This window comes from Miscanthus floridulus, chromosome 1 (genome assembly GCF_019320115.1).
Source record: "Miscanthus floridulus cultivar M001 chromosome 1, ASM1932011v1, whole genome shotgun sequence".
In the NCBI taxonomy this organism is placed as follows: domain Eukaryota; kingdom Viridiplantae; phylum Streptophyta; class Magnoliopsida; order Poales; family Poaceae; genus Miscanthus; species Miscanthus floridulus.
Window position 1 is genome coordinate 144216076 of NC_089580.1, and position 10475 is coordinate 144226550.

The 10475-nt window shown below is 42.3% G+C and overlaps 1 protein-coding gene across 1 annotated transcript; it reads left to right on the forward strand.

Moving 5' to 3' along the window:
* Positions 1–7175: 7175 nt before the first annotated feature.
* LOC136496675 (uncharacterized) lies at positions 7176–10253 on the forward strand. Its single transcript, XM_066492411.1, has 7 exons — positions 7176–7425; positions 8853–8901; positions 8991–9093; positions 9209–9304; positions 9392–9466; positions 9576–9645; positions 9913–10253. The coding sequence occupies exons 1-7, from the start codon at positions 7300–7302 to the stop codon at positions 9994–9996; spliced, it is 603 nt and encodes a 200-aa protein (XP_066348508.1). The 5' UTR covers positions 7176–7299; the 3' UTR covers positions 9997–10253.
* Positions 10254–10475: the final 222 nt, after the last annotated feature.

Genomic DNA, 10475 nt, shown 5'->3' on the forward strand with positions numbered 1-10475 from the left:
GTGATTGGGAGTTTGGTGATCATCTGGCGGAGCTTGTGGATGACCCAACTCAAGTTGTGAGCGGTTGTGGGTGATTCACCGCGATGGAGTGTCGAAGAATCAACCCGTAGAGAGCACTTGATCCTTGCGCGGATCAAGAGGAGCTACACCCTTGTGCGAGTGCTCTAATGAGGACTAGTGGAGAGTGGCGACTCTCCGATACCTCGACAAAACATCACCATGTTCCTCCTTCTCTATTTACTTTGAGCATTTACGTTGAGCAATTCAATTCTTATCATTTACATTCATAGAATTGCCATGCTATAGTAGGATTGGAACATAGGTTGCTAAACTTTTATGTGGTAGATTAATAGATACACTTTCTAGGCACAAGGGGTTAATTGGGCTAACCATAAGACTTAATTATTGCAAAGAAATTTAGAATTAGCCCAATTCACCCCCCTCTTGGGCATCTTGATCCTTTCAATTGGTATCAGAGCCTCGTGCTCACGTATTTAGGCTTAACCGCCTAGAGAAAGATGTCTCATGGGGATGGACCTCCTCCTATCTTTGAGGGGGATGATTTTCCATATTGAAAAATCTACATGGAGGCGTATTTAGAAGCTCTAGATGTTGGAATACTTAGAGCCGCCTCACAAGGCTTCCTAAAACCTTGGGATGCTACACACCTACAAGGTGATGAGGTGAATTACGAAAAATGGAATGTAAAGGCTCGAAACACCACCTTTAGAGGCCTTTGCAAAGATGTGTTCAACCGGGTGAGGAACCACAAAGATGCCCATGCACTATGGTCGGACGTTTGTGCGCTCCATGAGGGAACAAAGAGTGAGCGTGAGGAACGCTATCTTCTTGTCTTGAAAAAGCTTAACTCTTTTGAGATGCTTCCCAAAGAATGTGCTAATGAAATGTATTCACGCTTGAATGTTCTTGTAGAGGAAGTCAATGGGCTTGGACTCACTCAAATGCAACCATTCGATGTTGTAAGAAAGATCTTGAGTGTCCTCCCCATTGACAAATATGGGCATATTGTGACCGTGCTTCATCAAGATGATCTTTCCACCGCTACACCAACACAAATCTTGGGAAAGATCAATGTTGATGTACATGCACATCACACCACAAGATGGCTCATCCTCTACTAAGAAGAAAGAAAAAGACTTAGCATTCAAAGCTAGCCAAGAGAAGGGCAAAGCAAGACTTGAGTATGAGAGCTCAAGTGATGATGAAGTTGATGATGCAAACCTTGCTCTCATGGTGAAAAGAACCGCCAAGATGCAAAAGAAGCTCAACAAGAGTGGCATCAAGTTCGATGGTAAGAACAACAAGTTCTTCACAAGCTCTAGAAGGAAGCCAATCTCTGAGATGGATTGCTACAATTGTGGAGAACTTGGTCATCTAGCACATCAATGCACAAAGCCCAAGAAAGACAAGTACAAGAACAACTACAAGGGCAAGAAAGATGACTCAAGCAATGAAGAAGATGGTGAGAAGAAGCAAAACAAGCCATACAAGAAGAGAGATGGCAAGAAGAAGGGCTTCCACGAGAAGAAGAAAAGTGGAAATGCATACATCGTTGGTGATTGGCTCATGGACATTGATTCATCTAGTGGCTCATCCGACGATGATAGTGACAATGAGAAGGTAGCCGCCATTGTTATTGATTCATCATCATCTTCACCACCACCACCGCCATCATCCCCTACACACCTATGCCTTATGGCTAAGGGTGATCGCAAGGTATCAAATGATGATAGTAGTGGTGATGAACATGCTAGCAATGATGATAGCGATAGTGATGATGATGAATATGAATCACCTTCTTATGATGATCTTGTTAAATTGCAAAATCAATACACTAAAATCATTAGAAAGAGTAGAGCTAAGAATGAAAAAACTAGAGGCTAAGAGTGATTCACCTTTAGCAAAATGTGATATAGCCGAAAAGACTAGTGTTGAGCTTAGAGAAGCAAATGATGCTATATCATCCAAACTCAAGGAGCTCAAATCTTCTAAGAAAGAGCTTAAAGATAAACATGATAAACTTGAGGGGATGCACAAAGAGCTCATCACTAGCCATAACAAGCTAAAAGAAGAATATACCACTCTTAAGATTAATCATGATAATCTTGTCATTGCTCAAGAATTTCTATCCAATGAGCCACATGATGCTACTAACAATGTTGTTAAGATTGATATAGCTACATCATGTGATGATTTAATTATTGAGAGCATTGAGCAAAGTTCTAGTAGCAAGGACAAGCAAGTGGTTGATGCCGATGATTATGATGAGTTTGTCAAGCTCAAGAATGATAATGAAAAGCTCAAGAAAGATCTTGAAGAGCTCAAGACCACCAACACTATAGTACTTGAGACTAGTGATCATGATGGTGACTTGATTCTTGAGAATGAGAAGCTCAAAGAAGAGAACAAGAAGCTCAAGCAAGAGAAAAATAATGACGCTCTCAAGGAAGAGAACAAGAAGCTCAAGTTGGAGAAAGAGCATCTCAAGATTGAATTGAGCAAGTTCACAAGAGGCAAGCATCTTCAAAGTGAGCTACTAATGAACACCGTCATGAAGATGGATAGAAGTGGTATTGGGTACATGGCAAACAAAGAGAAGAAGGCTCAAGCTCAACAACAACAAAAGCCAAAGCCAAAGAAGTGTTTTGAATGTGGATAAGAAGACCACTTTGTCCATGAGTGCCAAACTCCACCACCATAACCCTTGCCCAAGCATACTAGACCTTTTGCCTTCAATGCTCATTACATGCTTAGAAATGATTCTAGTGGGAAGATGAAAGTCATGTTCTTAGGACCTCCTAACAAGAATAGGTCTAAAAAAATTTGGATAGCAAAGTCACTTGTTGAGAAGGTGAAGGGCCCTCAACAAGTTTGGATTCCTAAAGCTTGATCTCTTGTGTGTAGGTGAACTATAAGACCGGTGGAAGTCATTGGGTTATTGATAGTGATTGCACACAATATATGACCAGTGATCCTCGTATGTTCACCTCACTAGATGAAGAAGTAGATAGACAAGAAAGAATCACATTTGGAGATAATTCTAAGGGCAAGGTTAAATGATTGGGCAAAGTGGCAATATCAAATGATCATTCTATCTCAAATGTGCTCTATGTTGCTTCATTGAGCTTCAACTTGCTATTCGTTGGACAATTATGTGATCTTGGCTTCTAATGCTTGTTCACCGAGAAGGAAGTTGTTGTATCTAAGAAGGATGATGATCAAGTGATATTCAAAGGATTTAGATACAACAACCTATACTTAGTGGATTTCACCTCCGAAGATGCTAACTTGAAAACATGCCTATTCACCAAAACAACACTTGGGTGGCTATGGCATAGAAGACTTGCTCATGTTGGGATGAGCTCACTCAAGAAGCTAATGAAGACTGATTTGGTGAGAGGGTTGAAGGATGTGTAGTTTGAGAAGGACAAGCTTTGTAGTGCATGTCAAGCCGGCAAGCAAATTGCAAATACTCATTCAACAAAAGCTTTCATGTCAACCACAAGAGTGCTAGAACTCCTTCATATGGACTTATTTGGACCAACAACATACAAGAGTTTGGGAGAAAATCTTTATTGTCTTGTGATTGTTGATGACTATTCAAGATACACATGGGTATTCTTCCTTCATGACAAATCCGAAGTTACATCTTGCTTCAAGAAGTTTGCCAAGAGAGCACAAAATGAATTTAAAGTGAAGCTCAAGAAAATTAGAAGTGACAATGGGAAGGAATTTGACAACACAAACATTGAAGCCTATTGTGATAAAGTTGGAATTAAGCATGAGGTCTCCGTAACATATACTCCTCAACAAAATTTATTGCAAAGAAATTTAGAATTAGCCTAATTTACCTCCCCTCTTGGGCATCTTGATCCTTTTAGGCTCTCAACATCTTTCTAGCAATCTTGTTGTCATCCCATTTGGTGCTTCCAAGAACTCTTATATGGTTGACCAATGCCATGAGCCTATCAAACATGGATTGCGTTGTTTCATTTTGCAAGAATACAAATCTTTTTAATTCACCATGAAGCAACTCAATGTTGCCTTTTCTCATACTTTTATCTCCTTCAAATGACACTTTCAAAGTATCCCAAATTTGTTTTACACTTTCCATCCCATTCACTTTTTCAAACTCATCCGTAGCTAGGCTTGACACAAGCAATGCTACGCTTGTGCATTTTAATGGAGGTTGTGCACTTCTTCTAGCTTCATCGGTAGGAATCATCACACCAACATCCACAACTTTTCAAAGTCTTACGGCAATGAGATGCATCTTTATCTGGTAAGACCAATCAGTGTATCTTGTTCCATCAAAGTGAGGTGGCTTACCAATATTGACGGACGGAGTATGTAGTGTTGAACCTTTCATGAGTTGTCCATAGTCAAAGCTCATGTTTGAATATATTCCCTTTCCATGAGCATGCTCACCGGCTCCAATATCACCAGCGACATCTTTGTTTGTTTCATTCTTGTCACTCGTGTCATTCTTGCCACTTATTGCATCATCAACCTTCTTGCTCAATTCTTCCTTCATCTTGCTCATCTCATCTTGCATCTTTTTCATTTCATCTTGAAAGAGCTTGGCTTTAGCACTCATCAACTCTTCAGCTATTTTTTGGCCATTTCGACAGCAACGGCTTGCATCTTGTCGGACTCCGACATTATTTCTTCTCACGTGGTGAGGCGCAGAGAAAACCTCGCTCTGATACCAATTGAAAGGATCTAACAATGCCTAGAGGGGGGTGAATAGGCGTATCTAAAAATTTACTTCAAATACTAAGTTCAAATCTACCAGTCATTGTCGGAAGTCCTGGCGTTTGGGTCGGAACTCCCAACGTTGTCAGAAGTTCTGGCGCAAACGTCAGCAGTTCCGATGCCTATGTGAACTATAAAAGCAGTGCCAAATTTAACTTTGCGGATAAATAATCTTACAACCTCACTTCCTAGTGGTTTGGTGAAGATGTTGGGTCACTCTCTTGACGCCGTAATACCTCCAAACCATAGATAGAGTCCAAACCCTAAAATGAAAGTTTGGGAGATAAAGAGACAAACACATATAAGTAATCTGTAGCAATCACAACAAGTACACGGGACACAAGGATTTATCTCGAGGTTTGGCAACCCCACTAAGGAGCTCCTACGTCCTCGTTGTTGAGGTGACCACCAAGGTCGAAGTCTTTTCCACCTCCTTACCTCTCTCAAAGCGACCACAAAAGGTCACTTGAGTTTTTCACTAAGAAATCGAATGGTGATACAAAATTTCCAAGGCTCTTCCACAAGATGGAAGCTCTTGGGCAACACCTAGCCGGCTAGGGGCAAAGCCCCAAGAGTAATAGACGTAAAATCAACCGGCTTGATGAAGAAATCAAGTGCTCAAGCTTGCTAAAGTGATGCTCTCACTTAATCCACTCTCCTTTCACTCAAAACCCTAAGGGAATCGAAGATTAGAGCAAAGAGAGAAGGAGATGGGTACTTTAGTTGTTTGGGAGCTGTTGAGCATGAAGTGGGTCAGCTGTGAATGAGTCCGTAATGGTTAGAAGCAAAGAGAGGGGTATTTATACTCCAAGTAAAAATCTAACCTTTCAGATCTAAGTCGGACGTTCCGACATAGATCTCGGGACTTTCGACGTTAATAGAAAGCACTGTTCACGAAGGGTCAGAAGTCCACGTGAGCAGGTCAGTGTCGGAACTCCCAGCAAACGTCGGGACTTCCGACGGTCGGAACTTCAAACATACGTCGAGACTTCCGACGTGCACGGTTAAACAACCAGCCAACACCGCAGCAGGTGTCGGGACTCCCGACATGGGTCGGGACTTCCGACGGGTGCAGCCAGCCAGCTAGCAGAACCACCAGTGTCGGGACTCCCGGCTTGGGTCGGGACTTCCGACGATCGGGACTTCCGACTCACGTCGGGACTTCCGACGTCCACAGTCACCGCGCAAGCTAAGTGATTGAGAGTCAGAACTTTCGGCAAGAGTCGTGACTTCCGACTGTCGGGAGTTCCGGCTTACGTCGGGACTTCTGACACCGATAGTTACAGAAAAATAATCTATGTGCTCGTAGAGTGTTAGAGTGTCTCTCTTTTGATTTAATTATTATGCTTGAGTACTTTATCTTCCTCAGACCAACTAAATCTGCATCTCTCTTTATAGTGCGGTGGATCCTAAACTCAAAAGCAAAAATAAAACATTTGGAGAGCGCTTTGAGTTCGTCCACCTTTACAACTTTAAAAATTGAGGGATGCAATTTCATCTTTATCAACTCTTTGATTCTTTTATGGGACTAATAGCTGCAATGTATCTCATTAATATCACATTAGTCCCTAATTTAGATGTCATCAATACACCAAAACTCACAAAGGGGCAAATGCACTTTCATGGTGCAAACTTTATGTTAGATGCAAACATGAAAACTATATAAAAATATACTTTGGTCAGTAAAAAATAAAATTTGGTACATCAACATGTCCATATATTTATTCATATATAAAAGTTGAGATGCAAACTCAAACAAGTAAAATTCTTATAAAAATTGATCTTAGAATACATGGTAATCATAATTCTAACTAACCAATTAACTTTAACATTGGCAATCCTAATCCTTCAATCCAACGTTCTAACGAACTCATATTTCCCTCCATTCCCTAACTAATCATTCAAATCATTCGATCCACCGTTGAGGTCGAGGAAGAACTTCATTTCCTTGACAAGGCTGAGGAGGAGCTTCGGGGAAGGTAGGGAGGGGGCGGCAGCGACCAGCGGCTGCTGGCGCCGGGCGCGGGCGAAGGGCGCGGGCATCTAGCGGCGGCGGGCGTGTGAAAGGGAAAAAAAGGAATGTAGAGAGAGAGCCGCGTCGCGGGCCTTTACTGGGGCCTGCCGCGCCGTGCGCGATGGCGCGTCGGTGCCACGCCGTGATCTGCGACGTGGCGGAGCTGGGCCACGTCACCGGTCGCTGCCATGGTGGCAGCCTGGCCGCGCCGCCATGCATGGCGCGGTAGAGTGGTTTGGCCGCACCACGTTAGTTGGCGCGTCCAAAATTATTAGTTTTTTTTTTAAAAATATTTTTAAAAGTAGTTTAAAAAAAGTATTAAAAAAATTCCATGCGCTGAGCCTGCTGCCAACGAGCCTGGCCGATGGATGCGAGCCAGGCTGAGCCTGAAGCGGAACCAATCGCGCCCTAGATTTTTCCTGACGCGGTCGCTACTCCCGCTTCCCCTCCTCCTCCCCCCAAAGTGGCAGCGGCGGCGGGGTAGCATTTGCGCTACGAGGGCTTTTGCCATGGCGGCCTCGAAGTTCAGTGGCGGCGAAGCGTTCCGGCTCTCGGCCGCGCCGGGGGCCGGCGCACTGAAGCTGCACAAGGGCGACATCACCCTCTGGTCCGTCGACGGCGCCACCGACGCCATCGTACGCTCCTCTCCGCCTCCGATCCTCCTCACGTGTCCCGCTCTACTCCGTTTGTTTCTCGTTTCCCGTTCTATCGTTTGTGTTTGCGGTCAGTGCGCGATCCCTTACATGCTTAGCGATTTGGGTTGGTGCTGGTGATGAGCGCGGGCGTGCTTGTACCAGTACCTGCAGTTTCTAGATCGGTTTTCTGATACTATCTAGCTAACGTGGGAGGCCATTTTGATTCCACGAGCCGGCTTAAGGCCTGTTTGATCCATTAGCTGCTAATAGTTAGCTAGCTAGACACAGCTAATGTTAGCTAGTTTGGTCCAACTATTGAAACAGTTATTAGTTGGGTATTCAGCTAACAATTAGCTAATCTATTAGTTAGACCTGCTAATAATTAGCTCCTTGGATCCAAACGGTGCGTTGCTGAAATTTAGATCAGAGGTCAATGAGACTAGTACTTAGATGCGCTTTATTTTTGTTCAATCCAAATCCGTTGCTTCTGCGAATAAATGATTGCATTGTCCCTCTCCGTGTGTGGGCATATATTTTATTTTGATGTTATCGGCTTACTATCTGAAGCTTCGTGCGATGACTATGTAGATGCTTTACAATTTTCTGTCTGCAGCGTAGCTTCTAAAAAGGAAACATTCAAATGTCACTTTGATTGAATCTGGTTTGTGTGGCCTGATTTCCACGGGGAAAAGTCCGGATACAAAATTCTAAACCAAGTATATTCACATGATCAGGTGCTAACCTAGATGGAATATTATGAAAGGTTTCTATATCTATGAGCCTTCAAAGTTTAACTGAAACTTCAGATAGATGTAATCATGTAACTCCCGGCAAGAATATCCTAATTTGGAAACAAAGGGCTTAGCCTTGTCAGGTATCATCTTATGAGAGGAGCTACTCTAGCTTGGCGCACCCACCTGGTTCAATATATTCTGTACATTGTCACCAGGGGTGAATCTAGCAAAATCAGACGCCAGGGTTCTATTTGGGTCATAAACTAAACAAGAGATTAATATATAGAGGGTTAGCTAAAAACCGTCAAGGTCGGTGAACCCTGATGGTATAATGTAGATCTACCCCTCATCTTCACCTATTTAGAGGAGTACAGAATGGTTGATAATTTTAAATTGTCTGCACAGGCGAGGGTAAGGCTTGCCACTAACACCCTTCCCCAGACCCTGCACAGAGTGCATTGGGTACGTCCTTTATGTTATATCAAGCTCTTACTTCTGATGTGTAATCATATTCCCAAACAATTGTGCGGCTACTTTGATTCATGATATGTTGCTCTTGTTATAAATTAGGATGCCGATTTGTATTGGGCTCTAATTTGTCCCTTGTTAACAAATACTGCTCAACTTTCTTAAAGCGATAATCTCTGTATGTGATCAAAAACTGAGGAATGTAACTGGCATTTGTTTTGGCAGGTTAATGCTGCTAATGAGCGAATGTTAGGTGGCGGAGGTGTTGATGGAGGTAACATGTAATAAGTACTTTCGAGAATTGTTATAGTTCAACCCATTGTTTATGGACTATCCTATATTAACTTGAAACCCCTATCTCAGCTATACATCGAGCTGCTGGACCAGAGCTAGTGCAAGCATGCCGTAAAGTTCCAGAGGTCAAACCAGGAGTTCGTTGCCCTACTGGAGAAGCTAGGATTACTCCGTTAGTACTTAGTACCTTATTTGCTCATTTTGATTTTTTTTATAAGTCAGAATGCTCAATTCTAAACTTTATTTATCGCTTACACATCCCTTTGCCCAATATTAAATATGAGCAGTGCTTTCGAGCTTCCTATCTCTCGAGTGATTCACACTGTTGGGCCCATATATGATATGGACAAGCATCCTGAGGTGTCATTAAAGAAGGCCTATGAGTAAGCTCTCTTCAAATTTTAAAAGAAATTCTGTGCTGGTTACTGAACCAGTGAAAAACTATCCTGAACTGCATAAACTAATTGCAGAAATAGCTTGAAGCTTGCTAAAGATAATGGCATTCAGTACATCGCATTCCCTGCTATATCTTGTGGTGTTTTTCGGTATGTGCCAAGTTTTAGTTCACTCATTTACCTACCTTTGGCGCACTCAGCTCCTTTTCCCATTTCAGGATTTAATTTGTAAGAGTAACTTGACTTGGATCTTATGCAGTTATCCTCCCAAGGAAGCATCAAAAATAGCTGTTTCTACCGCACAACAATTTTCAGAGGATATCAAAGAGGTTAGGTGTAGTTTTGGTCCAAAATTTTTCACGGTCAAGTACGATACTTCTGTAGTACTTTGGAATTCAATTCTCAAAACTCCATTGTTAGAGAAAAATATAGCAATGATTGTCCAATAAATAAACCGGATATGCATTACCAGAACTAATACATACCTTTAGTTCTGGAGAACTGGACAAACAATAATGATCATGCTTGTTTTTATAAGTGTTTGACAATTATCTTGATTAAATATATAGATCACTTGGTATGATTTATTTGTGCAGGTACATTTTGTTCTGTTTTTGGATGACCTTTACAATATTTGGCGCGAGACTGCCCAGGAGTTGCTATCACGGTTTCAGAAATGAATGGTCTATATGTTGTTGTCAAGTGTTGATATGTGAGCGCTATAGGCAGTTTCCCGGATGTAACAAAATGAATGTATCAAGCAACATTTTAATCTCGAACCATGTATTGCACCTATGGTATGATGCTGAATAAGGCTTGGCAATACCGAGCACTTTCAACCGTCAGTCATCTTATTTGATCATGAAGAAGGGAGGAACTAGTAGCTGTCAATTTAACAGAAATTACTTGCGAAATGATACCAGGTTATTAGCCTGTTCGCTGGTTGGTTTCTGAGCTGATAAGCTCGGCTGGTGCTGGTTTGTTGTGAGAGGAAAACACTGTTGGCTGGCTGATAAGCCCTGGTTGAAACCAACAAGCGAACATGCTATATGTTTTTAGGGGGAAGGGGGTAACATATTCGTACAACATTAAGATCTTGAACCATGTATTGCACTTTGTGGTAATGCCGAATGAGTAAGGTTTGGCAATACCGAGCACT